Here is a 25168-nt window from a genome sequence, read left to right on the forward strand (position 1 = left end):
TTTGTGAAGTATTTCCAATACAGCATCTCATACATTCAATGAACAATCCTATGAGATGACTAGAGTCACTATTATTTAGATTCACATTTATAAATGGTAAAAATTGTGATTCATGACATCATATGCTTTTGTCTAAGCTCACACAACAGGCTGGAAGCAGAACTAGGACTTAAATACATGCCCTTTCATTCTAGATCAGTAGTTCTTCTCATTTTATTGTGTGCCTTTTTACTGTCCTGAAGAGCATATGTAGTTATCAACCTAATTAAGTCAAAGTTAGGTATTACAAATGTAGACTGTCTTTTGTTTAAAGCTCATGTGACGTGCAGTACTTTCCAATTAATATTTAATCAACTTGGCAAAAGGTAAGATATCTACCATTCCCTTCCTAATCTAATACCGAGATGAAAAGGTTATATTTATTAATATAATTCAGTAAGTAAGTCTTCAAATCCTGGTTGAATATCTATTGTATGATAACAGATGCTGTGTTTGGGGCTAGAAATGCAGCGATAAAGAAACGAGACGTTGTCTTTGTCTCCATGAACCTCACAATATAGCAGGAGATTCTGATGTGTAAAACCACATTTCACTATGATATGTGCTGATTTGTATCCTCCAAATACTACAAGGAATCTGAAGGGACAGTTGGGTGGGGTCAACAGAAAAAGCTTCTCAGTAGAGGTGACACAGGACCTATATCTTAGGAATGGGTAGGAATTCACCTGGAAGAGAAAGGGTCAAATAATGGTTTATTCCTTGAGGGACCACAACGAAACCTCCATCCAATTTCAGCTGACTGAAGAAAATGTTCAGACAGACCTTCTGTTTTATCTGAATTCTGAATTTTTGCCCATATGATTTAACTGAATTGATTTAAAAATGCAGATAGTTTGAGTTTGTATGGTTTGGAGTCATCTCTATAAGCAGTTGACGGATTAACAATCTGAGTGCCTTGGAGGTGACCTGAGCAGGTCTTTGAGGTTGTAAAAGCAACCGTAAGAACCAAGTCTTTTTTTGGTCATTTTGAAGGTCCTTATTGCTGGCTTGAATTGGCTGGTGGTGACAGAGACAGTTGCTTGTGTGCATTCATATGTCTTCTTCTTCCACAGGGAGAACGAGGCCCCCAGGGTCTTCCTGGACTCCGAGGTGAGGAAGGATGCCCTGGTATGAGGGGACCTAAGGTGAGTGTGACCTTGAGTTGTGGGATTCTTTCTCTTTCTTGGCTTCATCCCTTGAATTTGAGGAAAACCATAATTCTTCAACATAGCTATGGAGTCTTAGCTCCTCCTCAGATTAAAGGTTTCCCAGAAGTAAAGCCTGAGAAAAAGAGTCAATTGCAAGTATTTTACTGGGAGATGATTCTAGTAAGCATTAGTAGGGAAGTAAGGAAGTGAGATAAGGAGGAAAGGAGGCCTGAAAAGGGTACATTATCAATCAGATCATCTCTTTGGGTAGATGGAGCTTAATCCTACTGAAGAACTCTGGCAGCCAGAGTTGAACAAGCATCTCAATGTACCCCAGTTAAGGGGTGAGGGAGCTGGGGTGTTTATACACTAAATCCCATCAGGAATTAGTTAATGGCAGCTTCCAGGGGGTATTAGTTCCTAGCACTTTTAGCCTGTCTTGCATGTGGGTAGAGCAGGCCCTGGTCCCTGAAAAAACCCTCAGAAAAGAGTGACAGGTGCTGGTGGTTGGAAGTAGGATTGAGAACACTAAAGGTTTTTTTGTTTTGTTTTTATTTTAAGTTCTGGGGTACAGGTTTGTTACATAGGTAAACATGTGCCATGGTGATTTTCTGCGCCTATCAACCCATCACCTAGGTATTGAGCCCAGCATGCATTAACTATTTTTCCTGATGCTCTCCCTCCCCTCACCCCATCCCCCGACAGAGGCCCCAGTGTGTGTTGTTCCCCTCCCTGTGTCCATGTGAGAACACTAAAGTTTTAAAGGCTAAAGGGATACAGGTATACTTTTTCAGCTGGTTGCATTAAATGTCCCTCAGCTGCCCAGGATTCGAGAATCTTTCTTAATAAAGTAAAAAAAAAAATTCTACAATCTAAGAATCCTAAAGAGAGTTTTCCCAACCACATGACCATGTCCTGTATACCTATCAAAATACTCTTTCAATTAATTTTTCCTGTTGTTCCTTGAAGCCCTCTCATGCTTGCTAGCCAATGTATTCTCACTTTTGTTTGAAAAATATCATCACTTTAATAAGGGGCATTTAATAAGGGGTTATTCCCTTTCATTCCTACTATGCGAGGAGTTGCAAAGTGCAATTTTCTCCAGGTTCCATGCAAAGGAGGGTAGTAGTAACCAGGATGCTGTAATGCCCACCACACTTGCCAGACAAGGCATCTTCATTTTGATCTAGTATTGTAATTGTATTTTCTTCAAACCAGGGAACATACGGTTTCCTAAATGAAACAAGGCTTAAAAATCTCATTCAAGCTCAATTCTTTTGATCTCTCTCTAACTTTAGGGAGCAAGAGGATTTTCAGGAGAGAAGGTAGGTTATCTCTTTTACCCTTCTTAAACTGGATAGCACTTTCTTTGGGAAATGCAATACTTATTTCAATCACATTTCTTTGCCTGAGTGAGGTGAGGCTTCAGACTTTTAGACAAGAGAATTTGTCAGGTGATATTAATAGCCAAACTTCCATGCTAATGAGTGACTATTTGTAAGACATGTATTTCAGGTTTAAGGCAATGACATATTGTTTTCAAGCCTCACTGACTCTATATACAAATTGGGCCACCGTATTCATCACATGATGGTCTAGAAGTGTTGGTCCTGAATCTAGGGTGTAGTGGGTTGGGTCTGGTCAAGATGGGTGTCAAATGGAAGAGGAGTGCTGGGATGAGGTTGTTAGGAAAGGAGTTGGCAGGAGAAGGGAATGATTTACACTCAGATTCAGAACCATAGTATCCATTTGATGATTCACTCACTCAAAAAGTATTTATTAGGTACCCACTCTGTTCCCCACATTATCCTAGGGAGTGGTTACAAAATGATGAACAAGACAGACAAGGGCTCATGGAGCTTCCATATCCATGTTTTCTGGTACCACCGATTAACCTCCTGCGGCCTGTGGCAAATATGCCTTCCTTGTAATTCTAGTCCAAGAGTTTGGTGTACTTATTTTTATGTATAACTCAGCTGTGCTTTGGTTAAAAAAATGCCTGAAACTTGATTTTCTTTTGTAGACAGTAGGAGTAAATCAACTATTTCACACATGTAAATGCATTTTATTTTGTTTGCGAAACTCTGGCTTTTTCTTTAAAAGATTCTTTGTAATGAATATATTATTGGTCATTTGGGGATAGTTGGCAAAATGAAGGGCCCACAATTTGAAAGTGATGGGATATTTGACGATATGTCACCATGCTACTGCCCAGTTTTACCCTTCTCTCCTAATTAACCTTAGTTTTTCACTTCCTTCCTTTTTTTTTAAAATTTTATCTCCCAAAATGCACACACACCCATTTAGTTCCTCCTTAATCTGTGAACTACCAGGTTTCCATTAAATTAATTAATTCAGGCCTATTTGCCATCTTTTTAAAGAAGGTCAATGACAAAAAGACCATTTTTAGCATTTGACAACCAGTGTTTCATTTGGTCTTGTGAAACAGCTACTTGTTCCAAGTGCAAAAGTTTAAAGGGAATCTTTCTTATCCACTCAAATTTTAAGGTTAAAAAATACATATACATTTTTAGCAACTGAAGCTATGAGGTAAAACAGCATATAACCCTAATAACTATTTCAGGAAGAAAATAATCATTACTTTTTAGTAACTGGGTGTAGTATATAAGTGTTACAGAGTCTAGATTCTGTATCAATTGAAAAAATATTAGCAAAGAAATTAACATCAAAGAAATATTCACATACACCTGTTTCTCCTCTGCTTCACAGGGCAACCCTGGTGAGGAAGGAGTTGATGGCTTGGATGGAGAACAGGTGCAGAAGTTTCTCATTTAATGTCTTCCTCTTTATTAACCTGGCATTTATACTCCTGTGGAGAGTACAGCTTTTCACGACTAGCTAGAATTTTTAACATGCATACTCAACAATGTTTAATGTTAATCTATGTATTTTTCCTCCTCCTCAAAATACAAGGACTCTAGAAACTTTAATCAACTCCCTCCCGTATTACATTATTGTATAGTATTTTATTTCCATCTTATTTTTGTTAAATTCTGCCAATTACACATTCTTATTGTTGTTTTATATAGTCAGTACTCATCTAGCTTTACCCTTACGTTTACTCATCTGACTGATGCCTTCCTTGTAGTCACTGATACCTTCAAAAGAACATGAAAAAATCATGTTTCTTTTGCTTAAGGCACAACTTTCAGAATTTCCTTTAATGAAATTCTAAAGGTTAGTTCGTTGTAAACTCTTCTTGTTTTTGTTTTTCTGAAAATCTCTTTGAAAGATAGTTCAGTGGTAAGCAATTCTGGTTGATGGTTACTTTCTCTCAGCACCGTGAAAATGTAATTCCAACCATGGCACGTGTATACCTATGTAACAAAACTGCACGTTATGCACGTGTACCCCAGAACTTAAAGTATCATAAAAAAGAAAAAAAAGAAAAGACTTGGAAAAAAGATGTAAATGCTGCTGCTCAGAGTGTAAAAAAAAAAAAAGGAAAATGTAATTTCATAGTTTTCTGGCTTCTATTGTCTTCTACCTTTCATTATTGCCATTAAGAAATTATCTGTCAAAATAATTGTTCTTTTGTAAGCAACTTTTACAAATGCATAAGGCTGCTTTAAAATGTTCTCTTTGATTTTAGTTTTTGACAGTTTCAATATGATGTGCCCAGGTGTGGATTACTTTTTATGTATTCTGATTGGGACTTGTCAGTTTTTTGAATCTGAGTGTTTATGTTTCTTACAAATTTTGGAAATCTTCAGGACTTAATTTCAAAATGATAATTTTTTCCTTTTTTCTGTATTATTTCTTTGCAGAAATCTAATTAGAAATTTGTGAGAACTTCTCATTTTGCCCCCAATGTCTCTTAACTGCTCTTTTATATTTCTATTTTTTTGTCATTCTGTACTGCATTCTGTATAATTTCTGTAGAGTTTCTAGTTAACTAATTCTCACCTCACTTGTGTTTAATATAATATTTAATTTGTCAATTGAATTTTTAATTTTAATTATATTTTTCACTTCAAGTAGTTCTATTTGATCCTTTCTGAAATCTACTTGATCTCCTTTTATAGTTGGTTATTTTATTCATTCTCTTCTAATTATTTAAACATACTAAATATCCTCATTTTACATTCAGTATATTATAATCCCAATATTTGCAGTCACTGCAGGTCCGATTTTGTTGTATGTTGTTTCCACTGGCTTCTCCTTCATGGCATCTCCCTCATGTGTGTTGTGACTTTTGATTTAAACTCATTTTTTGATGGAACGTTGTCTGAGAGACATCATTAGGGCCTGAGTTGAGGTTGTTTGCTTCTGTCATGTGTTCCTAGTGGCACTACATTCTGGGATCACCCTAAAATAAATTCAGCTTGAGGCCCTTCACACTGCTTCCCGCAACACACACATGCACACACCACACACACACACAGACGCACACACACACACAATTACAAGAAGCTCTTAGGACTGCCATGAGCTACTTGCCTGCATTTTTGCTTTCTCCTTATTATGAACCATAAGGATTTTTTTAAATCTGATTTTTTTTTGTTTGAGATGGAGTTTTGCTCTTGTTGCCCAGGTTGGAGTGCAACGGCGTGATCTCGGCTCACTGCAACCTCCACCTCCCGGGTTCAAGTGATTTTCCTGCCTCAGCCTCTTGAGTAGCTGGGACTACAGGCATGTGCCACTACATCTGGCTAATTTTGTATTTTTAGTAGAGACAGGGTTTCTTCATGTTGGTCAGGCTGGTCTCAAACTCCCAACCTCAGGTGATCCACCCGCCTCGGCCTCCCAAAGTGCTGGGATTACAGGCGTAAGTCACCGCATTCGGCCTTAAATCAGATTTTTAATGTATACGAAATATATTTTAATTTATCTGGAATTTTAAATTTTCAGTGGGAGGGTTATTCAAAACATCTAATCTGTCACATTGTCAGAAATAGAGTAGTAAAGGTACTTTCTACTCTTGGCTAGAATTGTGAAAATACATAAAGAAAAATTTTAGTAGGACTAATAAAAGACAGGTTGTCTGTATGTTCATTTTTCTTTTTTTAGGGTAATCGTGGAATCCCAGGGTCATCTGGAGAAAAAGGAAATAGGGGAAATCGGGTAAAGTATGATGATATTCTTTCACTTTCCTATTGAGTAACCCGATATGGATAGTTTATTTTTAAACTGTGGGAAACTGTGGGAAAAAATCATCTAGTGGCTTAAATCCTATGGAGTTAAATGGAGAGCTAAAGGGCAATTAATATGAGATAGCTGTTTGGAAGCTTCACCTAAGGTCTGACTTTGCTGATGGTGGAATGAGTAATGTAACATTTTGTGCTTGAGAAGAGTGATCATGTCACTCCCTATCTCTCAAGTTTCTCATGGCTCCCTGTCGCCAATGATTTAGTGTTACATCCAAGGCCTTTCAACCACATTCTTTACAAATCTCTGTCAAGAAATACCTTCCCAGGCTCACTGTCTCTGAAATGTTGCTTATGCATGCGCACCTCTGTGTCTTTGCTCATGCCAGCTGCCTTTCCTGGAATGCCTTTTTCTTGCTTCCATATTCAGTGCTTAATCTGAATATCACCTTTTCCTCATCGCCCAGTTCCTCTTTCTCTTCCTCACAACAGCTTCCTTGGCATGTCAGTTTGTAGTGATCTTTGCCTTCTCTATATCCTTGCAATTATTTATACTATCGTTTGACAGTGATTACACACTTCCTCCTGATGGTAATTCTGTTTCCATGTAAGGGATGGCAGATACCTAGCATATGTCCCACAACCTTCCCTTCCTGTGCCCATGGCAGACATACTAACCAATTATGGGATCCAACATGGCTGAAGGATTCATCTCAACACAGTACTATAGTCAGCTTCTATTGATTGATAGGATTAGACATAAAGGGTGTAATTCATTTGCTTATGCTTCTTTGTATTCCTCATGAAATTAGACTAATGCTTTTACTCCAAGGGTGCACAATTAGTGATGTGGATTGAATTCCTGATGGGTGAAACAGGGAGAGTCAGAAGACATGGCTCTTTATTGAGGTTTAATTTCTAACTTGAAGTTTATGGATCAGACTTTGGAAAGGTGGGAGATGGCATACTTTCTTAACACCGGAGAGCCTTCAGTTTCAGCTACATTTAGTTAAATTCATTAAACACCTGTCAAATGTTTACGATAAGCTACAGGATGTAACAATGGTGCAAATAAAGAACCAATGGGAGCACAGTGACTTGGAGAGGAAACTAAAGTAGACTCCCTTTTCTTCATTTGATTAATCATCAGAATTTATTGAGCATCTATTGTAATCAAGACATGATTCTAGAATGGGGAACAAAACAGACATGGGCTCTGAATCTTAAGATTGGCCTCTATGGGAAAAGATAGACATGAATGAAATAATCCTGGAAATAGATAAAATATTACTGCTGAGATAAGGGTATGGAGAGGAATACAACAGGGGATTTGACCCAGCCTGTGCAGTCAGAAAGATTTCATTGAGGACGTGAAGATGGGATGAAATTTAAAAGATAGGTAACAATTAAGGAAGACAGAGGGAGGCAAGAGAACAACTTCTATGCTAAGGCCCTGTGGCATTTGAGCAGGTGCCCAAGAGTGGGGAGGACTCCAGCTTTCCAGACAATGCAGGAAATCAAGACATTTTTCACTCAGACCTCTGTGAGAGGGACTGGGAGAGAGACACAGGGTATTCTAGCTTAAGAAAAAGGCTCAAGGAAAGGGTTAGAGTTAGAAGAAATCATGATAGGTTCGGAAAAATAAGGATCCTAATTTCATAGGCGTGGAGGATAAAATAAAAAGTATAAAGAGTGGGGAGAAAGCCTGAAAGGGCAATTTGGAGTCAATTTAATGCTACGTTTGGGAGTTTTGTTTCTGCTGAGTAATCAAGGGCTATCGAAGGTTTATAGGCAAGGAAGACACATGTTGGAAGCTGTAGGTTTGGAAGATTACTCTGAGAGTCCAGTGACTGGGTCAGATAAAGGGGGATCTAGAAGTAGGGTGAATCATAATAGGAACCATATGCCTAACCACTTGAATTTATTCTTCTATTTAATCCCTACACTGTTTCTGTAAGTTAGGCATATCTGTTTCACAAATGAGAAAATGAAGTCTTGGAGAAGTCAAAGAAATTTGCCTATGTAGGAAATTAAATAGCAGGATTGGAACCTAGAGTTATCTAGCTCCCTTTTACCATTATATTAGGCCAGGAAAGAGATAAGGAGAGATCTCAAGTAAGATTATGAGGTGGCTTCTTTTGGAGTCTAGAGAACATTTTATTTCCTTTGTGTCTGAAAGCTATAGAACAGTGATCCCATCTGTTCATCATGCGCACACTCCAGCTCCAGGCACGTGATGTCATCTGAGGAAGGCACCTGTGGTGGAGCCTCTCCCCAGTTCATGGCTCTGTAGGCACTACTACACAGGAATGGCACTGATCACGGCAGGGTTTAAGGGAAGCATCATTTACTTATTATGTCACAGCCCTATGACAAGTTTCTTCACCTCTCTGGTTTCTGATCTGCCGTAGTCAGGAGCTCTGGAAACATTGTTCTCTCCTTTCTCTTTTTCATGAAATCTTGCTCTACCGCTGCTGCCCATGCTCATGATGGAGAAAGCCCTGCTCACCACCACCCCCTTTTTAAACAACAACAACAACAACAACAACAACAACAACAACAACATGTGTTTCTGTGTGGAGCATCACCAAGGGGTGGAAAGATCAAAGAATTTGATGGTAGGGAGACCTAGGCCCAACTTCCTAGAATCTCAGGTCCTGCAAAATGCAAATCGGTGAATTCCTGAGTTGTGAGGGTTAAATGAGGTAACACACATCTAGGTCCAAGCATGTGGCAGATAGCCAGTAAAAGTATGTCCTTCTTTACCTTTCAATCTCACCTCCTTGGCAGTGAATGCTTTAAAATTCAGGTACTAAGTTGCTCTTTTCATTTGATTCTTATTTTCCCTCTTAATGTTCTCTTCTCCCTAGGCAATATGTAATTTTTTAAAGTGACACATTTTTTTTCTTTGTGATTTAAGGGCTTGACGGGACCGCCAGGACAACCTGGAGAGCGTGGAGAGCCTGGATTAAGGGGAGATCCTGTGAGTGATGTTGGGGGATTTCTGCTGCTTTAATTCCAGGGACTGGAGAACTGTTTGCTCATGACACAAAGGCAAAGAGCAATTAATTATTCATTAATAAAGCATCTGCTCACCTTATCTTAGTATTGCAACAAATAAGAGATTTGAGGGAAAAACTTATAGAAAAGTTGAGTTCTTAAAAAGGTTGGAATTTTAATGGCATTAAATGTCTGAGATTTTTGAGCAGGTCCAGATAATAAAAAGGGTCCACTTCAGTTGTACCTTATTTTTTTGTTTTGTTTTGTTATAAATAATTCTTCCTATAATTTCTTTTCTTTTCTGTCCATTTGAGGTAATGAACCCTTTATTTTCTCAGGGGGATCCTGGAACTAATAGCTATGTCCAAGGCCCTAAGGGAGAAAAAGGAAGGCGTGGGCATCAGGTAAGATGGTCTGTTTCCTTGGGGGGCTACATGGGAACAGATGCTAGCTGGGGCAGAAGACTTGGGCATTCTGGTAGGATCAGCATAAAAAATCAGAGAGCAAGCCTGTGGGAATCCACTGTCTATGGAGATAGAAGCTCTGAATGCCAATCTCCACTGACATCCTCGTCCTTGCATACTTAATTCATAGGTTTTTTTTTTTTCTGTACGAATTCTATCTCCTACAACATCACACCCTTTGTCCTTGGTTTCCTCATCTCCAAAATGAAAGCACCAGACTCAATAATGCCTAAGATATTTCTAGTTCCTAAATTCTCTATCTTTATAATGTTGTATTGATTTAAAAGGTACTCTGGGTCATTACAGTGCTGGCTTGCTTTCTGTCACAGGCAGTGCTGATTGATGTGAACTGGGTATTAGCCATTTTTTAAGGTGAAATGCTTGCCTAGTTCTGAAGACTAGAAGCATTGTGATAGAAGACATCACAGAAGCAAAAAGACTTGTTAACTTTAATCGATGTTAACTTCTTGGCAGCCAGTTTTAGATTTTCATGTCCTAGATGTTAAAATGTATGATTCTGAAAAATGACTAAAATAACCCAAGTGCTTCAGTCCTCATATCTTTCCTAATTTCCAAGCATGAAGTCTGCATAGCAAAATGTTTGCAGTTGGAGAGGAACCTCTATGACTTTGAACTCCAGTTTTTCATCCTTTGACAAAACTATAGGCTCAAAGGACACAGGCTCTCTTCTCTAGCTAGTTTGCATTCCTTTTATATATGTCTAGAGCCTGAGTTAAATACAGTTTATAACAAGGTCATTATTATGTTGCTTTGTGAGAAAACCAGCATGACTTGCTGCAAGAATCTCATGCTGTCGTTAATTGCAGTTGTTTTGGACAAACCCCATTGAGAGGGTTTCCTGTTGAGACCCTCTCCTGTGAGTTGACATCAGACAGCCCCGTGAATAGCCACTCAATCAGCTATGGAATTGAGCTAAGGGAGCAGCAGGACAGCAACCCTTAACCCATGTGAGCCCCAGTTTACCCATCTGGAAGGAGGGAAGGAAGATAGAGAAACCATTTCAAAACTTCCATGAGTTGTGGTTGTCGTGAGAAGAAAGATCATGATCTGTCTATTCAGGCTGGTTCTCTGATTTGCTCAAGGTTTTACTGCTGGGAAGGAACCTAAGCCTCTAGACAAACTGTACAGCGCTGTGTACATCACAGCACCGCAGCCACAGCAAGAGCTGCATGTTCACGGCTTTCTGAGGTCTCCATCACTGAGTTTAGCCAAGGGTTAACCTTGAGCACCAGATCCCTAACTTGTACATGCAAACAAAAATTGCAACCCTCTGGGGCAGTGCCGTGACATATTCCATTTGTGTTCCCTATGGTTTCTGCTCCCATGCTGGGCCAAAAAATGGTAGTAACTAAACAGTCTTTTAATAGACTTAGATAACAGAAATCACTCCCACCAGCTGTATTACCCTGCAGCTGGTAGATGCTGACATTCTAGCCCAAGCTTGTCCAACCCACTGCCCATGGGCAGTACGTGGCCCAGGATGGCTTTGAATGTAGCCCAACACAATTTGTAAACTTTCTTAAAACATTATGAGATTTTTTGCTCTTCTCTTCTCTTTTACTTTTCTTTCTTTCCTTCCTTCCTTCCTTCCTTCCTTCCTTCCTTCCTTCCTTCCTTCCTTCCTTCCTTCTTTCTTTTCTTTTCTTTTCTTTTCTTTTCTTTTCTTTTCTTTTCTTTTCTTTTCTTTCTTTCTTTCTTTCTTTCTTTTTCTTTCTTTCTTTCAAGCTCATCAGCTATCATTAGTGTTAGTGTATTTTATGTGTGGCCCAAGACAATTCTTCTTCTTCCAATGTGGCCCAGGGAAGCCAAAAGATTGGACACCCCTGTTCTAGCCTGTTAAGTGCTGTTGGGAGATAGCTCTTCAGGGGGCAACCGCTCCTTTCCGACATGAACCAAAGAGCGGATTAAATGTTGCAGTCTGGATGGAGAGGGTTTCCTGATGAAGCGGTCTCGCTGACCAAGCAGAATAATTTTATTATATACCTAATATTGGAGAAAGCTTGGAGAACCAATCATGCCAGTCAGAAGTGAGGAAGTAACACTTCCGGGAAGAAGGAAAATCAATACAACCTTTTTGGAAGGCAATAGGCAATGCACATCAGTCATCAGTCATTAGTTAGGATTACTGTTTTTTTTTTAGTGTTTTAAAATATACAAATGACAGAAAGCCTGACTAGCAGTGTTTAGCTAATACACGTATTTTATAACCCCAGGTATAGGTGATGACAACTTTGGCACATCAGTTGATGGTCCCATTGAGCCTCAGTGATGTCGTCAGGGACCTGGCGCCTTTCCTCCCATACTGCCATCCTCAGCATGTCAGCCTTCGGTCCCCAGGTTTAGCAGCTCCAAGTGTTTTTGTCTTCACCTTTGCATAAAATGCCAGGAGAAAAGGGGCTTTCCTTTCATCAAATTACTCCCAGCAATATTCTCTCCATTGCTCATTAGCTAAAATAGGCCCTGTGCTCCCCACCAGCCCTTGCCCCATTTCAAGAGATCCAGAGAAAGCAAGTCTCCCACAAAAGGAAATGGGATCATCACAGTTGGCTTAGGCCTGTCGTAATTCATCCCTTGGAGGCCGGTATGTTGTTGCCGCAAACAAAACTGAAAAGACCAAAGAGATTTTCTTAGCACAGAGGAAGGGAGGGCCTGTTTTATAGGCCACCAACTGAGTCTGTCACAGCTTTAAGATGTGTATGTCAGCTGGGCGCGGTGGTTCACGCCTGTAATCCCAGCACTTTGGGAGGCCAAGGCGGGTGGATCACGAGGTCAGGAGATTGAGACTATCCTGGCTAACACTGTGAAACCCTGTCTCTACTAAAAATACAAAAAATTAGCCAGGCGTGATGGCGTGCACTAGGGAGGCTGAGGCAGGAGAATGGCGTGAACCCAGGAGGCAGAGCTGGCAGTGAACCGAGATTGTGCCACTGCACTCCAGCCTGGGTGACAGTAAGACTCTGTCCAAAAAAAAAAAAAAAGAAAAAAAAAAAAAAAGATGTGTATGTCATTTGATCTACCCTTTCTAGTCCTAGAAATTTATCTGGAAGCTAATCATGGTGCAACACAAAGATTTAGCTCCAACGATCATCATTGCAGTGATTTTTAAGGTAGTAAAACATTGAAAATATTTAAATACCTAATAATAAAGGATTATTTATGTAAACAATGCTCTTCCACACAGTGGATTAGTGCTAGGCCATGAAACATAATGTAGAAGACGATTTCATGATATGGAAAACATCCATGATGTAATATTAAGTGAAAAAAGCAGGTTACAACCCCATATTTAAAGTGAGTCCAAATTTGTAGAATATTTCTATATCACCAAAATTATGTATTTCTTTTTTATTAATTTCCATTTTTATTTTAGATTCAGGGGATACATGTACAGGTTTGTTAAAAGGGTATATTGTATGGTGCTGACATTTGAGCTTCTATTGATCCCGTCACCCAAGTAGTAAACATAGTAACCGATAGGGAGTTTTTTACTCCTTGCCTCCTTCCCCCCTCCCCTTTCAGAGTCCTCTGTGTCTATTGTTCCCATCTTTATGTCTGTGTGAACCCAAGATTTAACTCCCACTTATAAGTGAGAACATGTGGTATTTGGTTTTCTATTTTTGCATTAGTTCATTTAGGATAATGGCCTCCAGCTGCATCCATGTTGCTGCAAAGGACATAATTTAGTTCTCTTTTATGGCTGAGAGCGCGTGCGCTTTACATGGGACACAGTGTCCATCGTCAGCACCCTCAGTTCCTTCAGAAGGAGTGGGCTACATTTTCTTTCAGTATTTAGTAGAACTGGGTTTGCCTTCAGCTCACTTATGGTGGAGGCTGTGGATACTGTCAGTTGCTAGCCCGTCTCCATTCCCTTGTATGGAATAAAGAAAGAGAGATAAAAAGGAAGGAATAGAAGTAAGAAAGAAGGAATGTAGAAAGGAAGGAAGGAAGGAGGGGGAGGGAGAGAGGGAAGGAAGAAAGAAAGGAAGTGAAAGGAGAGTGAAAAACCAACTCATTTGTAGCAGCAACATGCCAGCCCCTAGTGTTTCTTTACCTTAATTTTATTCTCTGTGTTGTTGAAATAGTCCATGATTAACCTGTTACCTTTTATCCTAACTCTTCATTCTGAAAAATTTCAAATCTACAGAAAAATGTAGTTGTAAGTCTAAACACCAATTTTTATCCTTTAGCTATATTTGCTTTATATCTCTCTATACAAATACTTACGGGTATGTGTGTGTGACTGAGCTAATTGAGGATTAATTAAAGGCTTCATGACACTTTGCCTCTAAATATTCAACAAGTAAGACAAAAGATATTTTCTATATAAACATAATATAATCATCACCCTCGTGAAATTAAGCATTTATACAATATTCTTTTCTTTCTTTCTTTCCTTCTTTTTTTTTTTTTGAGATGGAGTCTCACTGTGATGCCCAGGCTAGAGTGCAATGGCTCACTGCAACCTCCACCTCCTGGGTTCAACAGTTCTCCTGCTGAGAGCAGCTGGGATTGCAGGTGCCCACCACCATGCTGGCTGATTTTTGTATTTTTAGTAGAGATGGGGTTTCACCATATTGGCCAGGCTGGTCTCGAACTCCTGACCTCAAGTGATCCGCCTGCCTCAGCCTCCCGAAGTGCTGGGATTACAGGTGTGAGCCACAGTGTCCGGCCAATATTATTTTCTAATACGCAGTCCATATTCAAAATTTCCCACTTGCCCCATGTCTTAGGCAGTTTGGGCTATTGTAACAGAGTTAATAGATTGGGTGGCTTGAATAACAAACATTTATTTCTCATAGTCCTGGAAGCTGGGAAGTCCGAAATCAAGGTCCTGGAAGATTCAGTGTTTGGTGAGGGACTGCTTCCTGGTTCATAGCCATCTTCTTGGCTGCAACCTCATGTGGCAGAAGGAGAGCTATAGTGTTCTTTCAAGCCTCTTTTATAAGGGCACTAATCCCACCATGAGGGTTCCCCCCTCATGGCCTAATCACCTTCCAAAGGCCCCACTTCCTCATAACATCACATTGGGGGTTAGGATTTCAACATATGAATTTTGGGGGGAACACAAACCTTGAGTCCATAACACCCCAATAGTGTCCTCTGTGGCTGATGCTGTTGTTCCAGGATCCAGCTGAGGACCAAGTGGTGTCTTTAGCTGTCCTGTGTCGTCAGTGCCCTTTCATCACATTTGCTCAGTTATTTGTTTACATGGCACTGACAGTGTACACCAGTTATTTTGCTAAACACCCCTCAATTAGGATTTGTATGATTGTTTCCCCATAACTAGATTCAGGCTAAATACTTTTGGCATTATAGCACAAACTTTTATGTACTTTAAAAACTTTTGAAGAACAGTTTTTAATTGTTGCATTCTATTTCAATAAGTGTTTCTACCATAATTTGATCAACACTTCCCTCATATTATGGGATGTTTAAATTGTTTCAGAATTTAATCCATTATGAATAATAGTTGGGTGAACAGCTTTGCACAAAATGTTTTTGTTTCTGTTATTTCACATTCTTTCCCTATTTGTGTATTCTTATTGAGTTAGCATGTAACTTTATGAAATAATTATCTGAAGTACCCCTACTTGGGATCTCACATGGTTTCAATTTTTCTTAAAAGATAGACTCATTTTTTTCTCTGGACAATACTCATTTTTTCACTTCTGACCCCGAAGAAGTGAGAACACTGGAATCTTTCCTCACTGTGACTATATAACCTCTCTCTCTCTCTGTCAGCATCTGTGTATATTGATCACCCATGTCTTCAGAGAGACGCTTTTCTACCTTCTGTTTCTATCTGCCACTCAGGACCCTAAGTGATACAGGTAGAAAGAGAAGTGCCAATATTTTCAAATATTAAGCATGGCTTGTTGGAGACTATGTGTGACTGTGGTCCCAGCGTGGTGAACTGTAAGGAGTCATCAAAGGAGCAGTCTCTGGGGGAAGATGCCTACGACACGGATATTTTGAAACATCAGAATTTAATGCCATTTGCTTTTTGAGGAACACTGACCAACAGAACATTCTGAGATCATGGAAATATCCCGTGTCTGTGCCGTCCAATATGGTAGTCACTAGCCATATGGAATTATGGAACACTTGGAATGTGGTCAGCATAACAAAGAAACTACATCTTTAATTTAATTTGGTGCAAATTTAAGTGGTACGTCTACCTAGTGCCTTCTGTATTGGACAAAGAGTTTCGCTAGCATTTGCTGTTGTTTGTTTCTGATCTTCCCTTTATTTCTTACTTTTCAGGGAAGTTCTAATTTTGATGGACCTCAGGGAGAACCTGGAAATGTCGGCCCTTGGGTAGGTGTTAACAGCCGGAGGAGTGTATATCCCCTGCCTTTGTGGAAGAGGATGGTAGGCTGGGGTGAAAATTGATTTATATCCTTCTCTAAGGTCTCTGCTTTCCATTTTTCTTAGGGGACAATAGGAAGGCGAGGTCTGCCAGGATTAAAGGTCAGTGCTTTCTGGAAAGAGTTGCTCTTTTTTCCACACATATGACTACTGTATTTATTATTGATACATGATATCTGCATGTATTTATGGGGTACATGTGATATTTTGATACATACATAGAACATATAATGATCACACCCAGGTATTTAGGACATCTATCACCTCAAACATTTATTATTTCTTTATATTGGGAACATTTCAAATATTCTCTTCTAGCTATTTTGAAATGTACAATGTATTGTTGTTAACTATGGTCACCCTACTATACTATCACACACTAGAACTTATTCTTTTTATGTGACTGTATGTTTTACCCATTAACCAACCTCTTTTGATTCTCCCTACCCCCAACACCCTTCTCAGCCTCTGATAACTATCATTCTACTCTCTACCTCATGAGATCAACTTTTTTAGCTCTCATGTGTGAGAGAGAATTTGTGATATTTGTCTTTCTGTGCCTGACTTATCCACTCAACATAATGACTTTTAGTTCCATCCATGTTGCTGCCAATAACAGGATTTCATTCTCCTTTGTGGCTGAATATTATTTCACTGTGTATATGTATCGCATTTTCTTTATCTGCTCATCTGTTGGTGGAAACTTAGGTTGATTCCACATGTTTGCTATTGTGAATAGTGCTGCAATAAGCACGGGGGTACAGGTAACCCTTTGATATACTAACTTTCTTTTCTTTGGGTAAATGCCCATTAGTGGGATTTGTGGATCATATGGTAGTTCTATTTTTAACTTTTTGGGAAATCTCTATATTGTTTTCCATAATAACTGTATGAACTTATATTCTTACCAAAAATACGTATCCCTTTTCTCTGCATCTTTGCTAGCATTTGTCATTTTCTGTATTTTTGATAAAAACTATTCTAACTGGTATAAGATAATATCTCATTGTGGTTTTCATCATCAGTGATGTTAAACAGTTTTTCATATACCTATTGGCCATTTGTATATCTTTTGAGAAATGTCAGTTCAGATATTTTGCCCACTTTTTAATGGGATTGCTTTTTTTGCAATTGAATTGTTTGTTCCTTGTATATGCTAGATATTAATCCCTTGTCAGGTGAATAGTTTGCATGTATTTCCTCCCATTCAACAGGTTGTCTCTTCACTCTGCTCATTTTTTTGTTTGTTTGTTTGTTTTGTTTTTGTTTTTCGGTTCAGAAGCTTTTCATTTAATATAGTCCCATTGTCTATCTTTTATGGCTTTAAATTGTTCTCTCTGAGGTCAAGGGGAGTGCTGGCTGGGCTGTCTGAGGTTGCTTGAGGTTCACTGAAAGTTTCCATGGCGATTTTTTTTTCCATGCAAAACGGAAAGTTTGTGTGGTTCTCTGCCTCCTCCCCACTCTGCTATAAAGTTTCATTTAGATTGAAAAGAAGCTAATATCCTAATATCTTAGAGTAGGGCTTTCATTTCTATTTTTTATTTCATTTATTTCTGTTTCATTGCTCTATCTGCCTATTTTTATACCGGTACCATGCTGTTTTGGTGACTATGGCCTTATAGTATAGTTGATTTTTAAAATAAGAGATATAATTACAAATATTTGCAGGCTTCAGGATGAACTGGGTTTATCCAACATGTCAGTGATTTGCTAGTTGACTCAACATTGGAGCACTGGTCATATAGGCCTATAACTCCAAATTACAGCATTCCTTGGACTTTGGGAAAATATGGCTCAATTAGATCTGCTGGCCTTTGCAAGACATGTAATAAAGTAGAATTCTAAATAAACGTTTATTTATGGAAAAGGTTATATTTATGCCAAACAAATTGATGCATACATTTTTTGGCAATAAGGCAAGATTTTAAATTTGCTGTTGATGATAAAATTGAGAATATTATTAATTTTTTTAAAGGTACATAAACCCACCACCCCTGTGCAAGTATTTTCATGTTTTTCTGTTCTCTTGTGTAAAAAATAGAGGATTATTACAGTGTATGTAACATTTTATATTCTGCTTTTTCCTGTTTCCAAATCTCCCTATTATCATTTTAGAACATTATATTTTACTCTATTGAAGTACCATGATTTACTAATCTTTCTTATGTTGAGTGTTTAAGTAATTTCTGTTTTGTTGGGTATCATGGTAATTGATGTGAAGAACATCAGAGATGTGTATTATAGGTTTTTTGTTTTGTTTTCACTTTTGCTCCACTCAAATTATTTTCTTACTATAAATGTATAAGCATAGAGTTATGATGGAGTCTGAACATTCCTATATATAGCCACATTGTTTTTATAAATGTTGCACTATGAATATCACTAATGTGATATGCAAATTAGACCACATTTCATAACCTGGTTCAAAATTTCTAGCTGTATTCCTTTTAAAATTTGGTTCATATTTATAAATCTAGAAATCAACCTTAAAGAGTGGAATAACATAACAGGAATGATTAATAGAAGTACTGAATAGTTTCAAAAACTGATGAAGTACAAGTAATTGATCCATATATTGATTGAATTCTGACTTTGAAGTTTTTGCTCTTTGCATAGCTATGAATAATTAATAATCTAGTCAACATGTGAGCAACATGAAAAAGAAGGCAAAACAATTCACAAAATAGATGTTATCCTCAATCATGGAAAACATATCTTCTCTGCAGAAATGAAAATATTAATTTGCAGGATAAATTAAATCAGTGGTAGAATGAATCATTTTAACAACTCACCCTTTGCCTAGAGAGCTAGCTTCTTGCCATAAAGGTCTGTAGGGTTTTAAAGGCAGTTTTCTGTTATTTTCTCAAGCACTTTGTGTGCCTTTGTCTCAGAGTGTCATGTTTATCGCTGTGATCAACATTCTGAGTTTCCTTGTATGAAATAAAAGACCTTAGCGCCCTTGAACGTTTAGTCTGTATGTCTTAAAAGGAAGGACTGTTTAGTAACCAGTTATTACACAAAATAAGAGTTTGGGTTATTTAAACAAAGTATTTTTGCTCCCATCACTAGCTGAGACATTGAAAGGAGATGTGTAAATACTGAGAAAGGCCCTAAGAATCTAGTCTTGCCTTTTCCCAAGATAAGTGTAAACACCCACATTTCCTCTTCAACTTCATCTCCTAAGAGGATTGATCACTACCAGTCAAATACTGTTTGAGTCTTTCTGTTGTGGTTTCAAGTGATATATTGCAGAAAAATCTACTTTCAATATGAACACTAAAAATAGCTGGTGAACTCACTATAAGTTTTATTCATTTTGACAGGGTGTACCAGGAGAATCCGGTGAACAGGGTTACCAAGGAGAGCTTGGGTATCCAGGCTCACAGGTTGTATCTGGGAGCTTGGTTTTAGTGCTGAAGATATTTGTTTGAAATTTTAACTTCATTGTTTGATAATAATTTGATGTAAATCAGAATGGCTTTGGATGCCTCCTTTCCAGGGCCTCCCAAAGAAAATTGTACAGCCCCTTTTCTGAAAAGATTAAACCACAATAGCTAATATTTATTGACCTCCATGTTCTAGACACTGCCTAAAGCACTTGTATTAACTAATTTAATTCTTCAATGGGAGGGAGGTTATTATCCTCATTTTACAGGAGAAAAATAAAGAGGGAATGGAGAAGTTAGGTAAATTGGCAAAGGTCACACAGCTAGTGGGTGATAAAGCTGGGATTCAAACTCAGGCAGTATAGTTACAAAATCAGTGCTCTTGATTACTGCCTCTGAAGCTGTGTATTCAAATATTATTTAATTTACTAAAATTGTATTCGTATCTTGGCATAGTTGTGTGCACCTGTCGTCCCAGCTACTTGGGAGGCTGAGGCAGGACGGTCACTTTGAGCCCAGGAGTTCAAGGATGCAGTGAGCTATGATGGTGCCATGGCACTCCAGCCTGGGCAACACAGTGAGACCCCCATCATTCAATTTGGTAGGAAAAATCAGCAAAGTGTTTACAGAGTATCTATTATGCACAGGGCACTCTGCTAATAGACCTGGGACATTCATACCATTAAGGCAAAGGTCCTGCCCTCAAGAAGTTCATCCAGTGGGGTTTTGTTAGGTTGTCAAATGATAACTGGAAATTTAAACTTTCAACCAGTTCTTTCGGCGTTGTCTAAGCATAACCCAAACCTGTCATTCTATAGCCCTCCTGGAACACATTATATGTATTTATTTTAAAAGTCAAATTGTTTTTAAGTATACTCAAATTGAAGAACTTTGGAACAATAAATTTTACTAACATATCGAATCATTCTCCATAGTTAAAAATCCTATGAGTGTCAGATGATAATTTCAGAAGGTATCTGCTGCTCTTAGGCTTGCTAAAGGAACCAAGGAAAAAAAAATGGGTAGTCAACGTGTAATTAGAGACTATGCTTATTTTACGATGGAAAATAGTATCTGAACTGAAGGGAAAGCAACAAAAAGATGTATATTTTTCCCTTTTATTTTGATGACTAGCTCAGGACCCCCCACCACAGTTGTGTCCCTGCTTTCCTGTCTATATCCACTTCATTACACAGCTGGTTGGAAGGGAAGCAAGTCATGCTGGGAACCATGAGCAAGATAATCAATAAAACCTCTCCTTAATTCTCACCTTCCCGCTGGGATGCGAGAGTGATGGTCTATTTAAATAGATGATTGTCAATACCTCACCTAGGAGAGTAGAAGCCATGATCAATCAATACTTCTAATAGGAAAGTGTTTCTCAGAAAAGCTGGAAAAATATTAAAGTGTCAAAAATCAGTAAAGTAAAATAGATTGGAGAGAAAATTAGCAAATCCCCAGCAGTGTAGTCAGAGAGATTAAGCCACTTAAATGCACCCTTGGCTCTTGATCAAATCGAAAACACAATCTCTTGTCCTTAACCCTTGTGTGTACAAGGAAAAGGTTCATTCTTCAATGGAGATCAATAGCTTCGCTGCCCTCTCACCACCCTTTTAGGATTTAAAATTAGTTGAGTGAATTCAAATATAAAAGCAATATTCTCAAACTTTAGTACTCATGAGATTCACCTGGAGAGATTGCTTAAAATAGAGACGCTGAGGACTCACACCCTCTGCTTCAGATGGAGTGAGTTTGAAGTGAGTGTTCTGGGGTGCTTCAGAGTGCAGATGCTCCCTGATTAAAGTTTGATAAATGAGATCGTGATGGGTCAGGGCACCTTAATTTGTGCTTCCATTGGCATCCAAGATGATTTTGTGGTTACGTGGAATATAAATGACTCTTTAAAAATTGGTTGAATTTTAATTTCATCTTTGGATCAGGGATCAAGAGGAAGGCAAGGACCACCAGGAACTTCTGGACAAAAAGGCTTAGTGGGCGCTCAGGTAGGTTTGTAAAACAGCTACCATGCAGCTAGTCATTAACACTGGCTGATTCATACCCCTGAGTGTTCCTGGATAAATAACGTAAAGCCACACTGTTTGTTCGGGATATGGGGATATCAGGAATTTCCAGAAGAGCTAATTTGATGCAGTAGATATTGATCATCTGCTATGTGTCTCCTTCTACTCTAGGTAAGTTGTGGGGATATAGTGATCAATGAGATATGGGTTTAAACCTCAAGGGTATATAATACAAGTTCATATTTAGCTATAGTAAAAGATGAAATAATAGTACCATATAAAAGTATCAGTAACTAATCTGCTCCTCACAAATATGTAAGGAAGCATTACTATACCAATTTTATAGATAAGGAAGCTGAGGTTAAGGGGAATTAAATGACTTGTCATCCAGAGAGTAAGTGTCTGAACTGATGACCTCCAACTTGGTTCTTTCTAGTGCCTGCTCTACTCCATACCTAATATCTTGGGGGAATGTCTTATGATTCATAAGATGCTCAGATAGATTGAGACCGATGATTAGAGTGGCTTCCTGAGGAAGTGAGTATTTGAGATGGCTTAGAAACATGAGCAGCATGGTTAGAGTCAGGAATGAGTCTCCATCAGTAAACTGAAAATAGCAGCTCGAAGATGGCCAAAGCCATAGCTCTGTTCTTTTCTGTCTTGATCAGGAAAAAATATCTAGCCTCATAACTGATTATATTGTTGTCAATCTCAGCTGAAAATATTCTCAATTTGGAGCAGGTGAAAGTCTAGGTTTTTGTTTTCTGGATCTCTTAATCAAATAATGTTTCCCCCTGTAGCATAGAAATGATTCCTTCAATTCTCAGTATGTGGTAGATGTGGCCTCCTGCTCCCCTATCCCAATCCCCCAGCCCATAGTGTAAGTGTGTATATTATGCATTTTGTGTGTTGGAGGATAGAATTAATTAATTGTATTAAATATTAAAGGCTGAGCTTCCATCTCTAAGGTGATTCATGAGCATATTCCAGTTACAGACTATTTCAATAATAACAAGAGAGAGAGACGTTAACTTTGTGGCCCTAGTGGTGATTTTGGCCATGATCTTGTTTCAGGGGAATCCTGGGCCTCCAGGGCCAAAGGGTTCAAAAGGAAAAGCTGGACCAAGAGGAGTGAAGGTAAATGTCAGAGAACCCGCTCTTTCTTGATTGTAGCTTAGGAGAACCCCTTGGGTTTTCTTAAGCAAATCTTTACTTATATCATCATTTCCAGTTTACATTTCTGATAGGTTGGTGATTCTATTGACTGAAGGCAAGGCATATAGATGAACATATAGAAAAATGAATCACATGTATAAGTAGACAAAGATGTATCAACAGATAGATATACATATGGATTAACCACAAATATAAATGTGCACATCCAAATTTAGAAAAAGCCATAGTAATATAAAATTCTGTAATTGATGTCACATACCTGGTGTTGCTAATTTTCAGAACCAAAATTGTGACTATCTCTGTTAGTTATTCATATTTAACAAAGCCTAGAGAAAAGTATTTACCTTAGACTGTATGGTATGCTACCAAAACTTGAAAACAGTGACTGTAAAATCTCTGAGGAAAATGACACAAAATTGCCTAATCTCATAGAATAAAATTAATTTGATCTTTTCTCTTTATAATAAAAGGGAGAGCTTGGTGATGTAGGAGAAAGAGGCCCACAGGGTCGACAAGGACCAAGAGGGCAACCTGTAAGTCCAGTTTCTCTGTTTTGGACTCTTGATTAAATTTGTTTGCCATTTGTTCTTATTTTACATAAAATTCTAACTTTTTAAATGTATGAAACCACTTTTAATTAGTTCAGAATATAGGTACCAGAGACAAGAAATCAGGCAAATCAGGTAGATATAGTCTAAAAAATCTCAGTGTGCACCAAGCCAAATTTTGATGGAGTCATCTACCACAGCATTAATGTGTCTTATCTATCTTGTAGATTCCAGTAAGAAATTATGAAAAAAGGTTTGATAAACAAAAATGGCACCAACTTGATGTAATAAATTGAAATGGCTTTAACATCATTGCTGTGAACACAAAATTTTAATATTCTTGATGAGTTAAACTCGTGGTTACAAATATGACATGATCACCAGAGCTCTTAAGAATTGAAATAGTCAGTTTCTCAGACTTCTTGTATAAATTAAGACTCCAAAGGTGACTTGGAATTTATTTTGCCTTCTCACATATTGAAGAGCAAAGTGCCAATGTCTCTCATCTGTTTGACAATGATATTTTATGAGCATTTGAGTCTTTTAGGAATACAGATATGTTCAATGAAACATTTTTTTTTCCAGGACAACAAATAAGAGAGCCAGATCAGCAAAATTTTAAGAGTATGGGTTTGATTATTCAGAGCATAGAAATAATCTTTGGAGACCAAAGATCATAAAAGACTTCCTTCTACAAAACAACACTTTCAAACACAGGGCTATGCATTTTTACCTTAGTTATCACCCTGAACAGGAGAGCAAGTTAGCTATTTTATGACTATTTTCAAGAGACATCTCCAAAAATAGAGTTCGGGTCTTGGGGGTTGCAGATGCTGGAGTTTCTGCACATCCTTCAGCAAGGAGAAGATGGAGTAACAGCAAATAAACTTCATTATCACCCCCACAAGCCCCTGCAAAGAACTCATTTTTGGCAATCTTCTTTCTCTTATTTTTCTTTCTTTTCTAGTCTTTCAGACTTTCCTGTTTAGACCATAGGAATCTTTTTGTGTCTTCAAATTTTTAATTTTTCTTCTCAACTGATCTACCTGGGTTAGGGGAATTCTTTGTTCATTCAGAAAAAACACCTATAGGGTTTTGAATTTACTCTTTATTACAGGAATCTCATTGTCTGTCTATACAGATGCTAAGCTCCTTGGTAGTATCATCATTTTCATGATTATCATCATTACCACCGCTGCAACCTCTATCATCATTATCTTCAGCAATAACATCACAATTACCAGCATCATCAACACCACCACCATCACCACCATCACCATCAATATTACCATTACCATCATCACTATCACCACCATCACTATCACCATTATCACCATCACCTCCATCACCATCAATACCACCATTACCATCATCACTATCACCACCATCACTATCACCATTATCACCATCACTACCATCACCATCACCACCACCGCCACTACCATCATTACTACCACTATCACTATCACCATTGTCATCATCACTACCACCACCACCGTCACTATCACTATCATCCTCATTATTACCACCACCATCACTACTACCACCAACACCATCATCACCATTGCCACCACCACCATCATTACCATCACCATCATCAGCAACACCATACTATCACCATCATCACCATTGCCACCACCACCATCAATACCATAACCATCACTATCATCAATCACCATTGCTACCACTATCACTACCATCATCACCACCACCTTCATTATTACCATCAGCACCACTACCATTACTGCCCGCCTGCCGACACCATCACTACCACTGCTACCACCAGCAGCAGACAAATTATCATTTATCAAGTACTGCCTCTGTGCCTGACATTGTGCTAAGCACTTTTCATACACAATCTCAATCTTCCCAACAAGTATACAATGTA

The 25168-nt window shown here is 38.4% G+C and overlaps 1 protein-coding gene across 2 annotated transcripts in view; it reads left to right on the top strand.

Annotated features, from left to right (window-relative positions):
- LOC105490397 (collagen alpha-4(VI) chain-like) overlaps positions 1–25168 on the top strand; it is a 105743-nt gene that overhangs the window by 39047 nt on the left and 41528 nt on the right. For both annotated transcript variants that reach the window (XM_071090893.1, XM_011755950.2), the window contains exons 14-25: positions 1113–1184; positions 2486–2512; positions 3918–3962; positions 6219–6272; positions 9216–9278; positions 9634–9699; positions 16045–16098; positions 16216–16251; positions 19473–19535; positions 21476–21538; positions 22631–22693; positions 23203–23265. In XM_071090893.1, the coding sequence (XP_070946994.1) occupies positions 1113–1184; positions 2486–2512; positions 3918–3962; positions 6219–6272; positions 9216–9278; positions 9634–9699; positions 16045–16098; positions 16216–16251; positions 19473–19535; positions 21476–21538; positions 22631–22693; positions 23203–23265 (669 nt within the window). The remainder of the gene's footprint in view (positions 1–1112; positions 1185–2485; positions 2513–3917; positions 3963–6218; positions 6273–9215; positions 9279–9633; positions 9700–16044; positions 16099–16215; positions 16252–19472; positions 19536–21475; positions 21539–22630; positions 22694–23202; positions 23266–25168) is intronic.

This window comes from Macaca nemestrina, chromosome 2 (genome assembly GCF_043159975.1).
Source record: "Macaca nemestrina isolate mMacNem1 chromosome 2, mMacNem.hap1, whole genome shotgun sequence".
NCBI classification, from domain to species: Eukaryota; Metazoa; Chordata; class Mammalia; order Primates; family Cercopithecidae; genus Macaca; species Macaca nemestrina.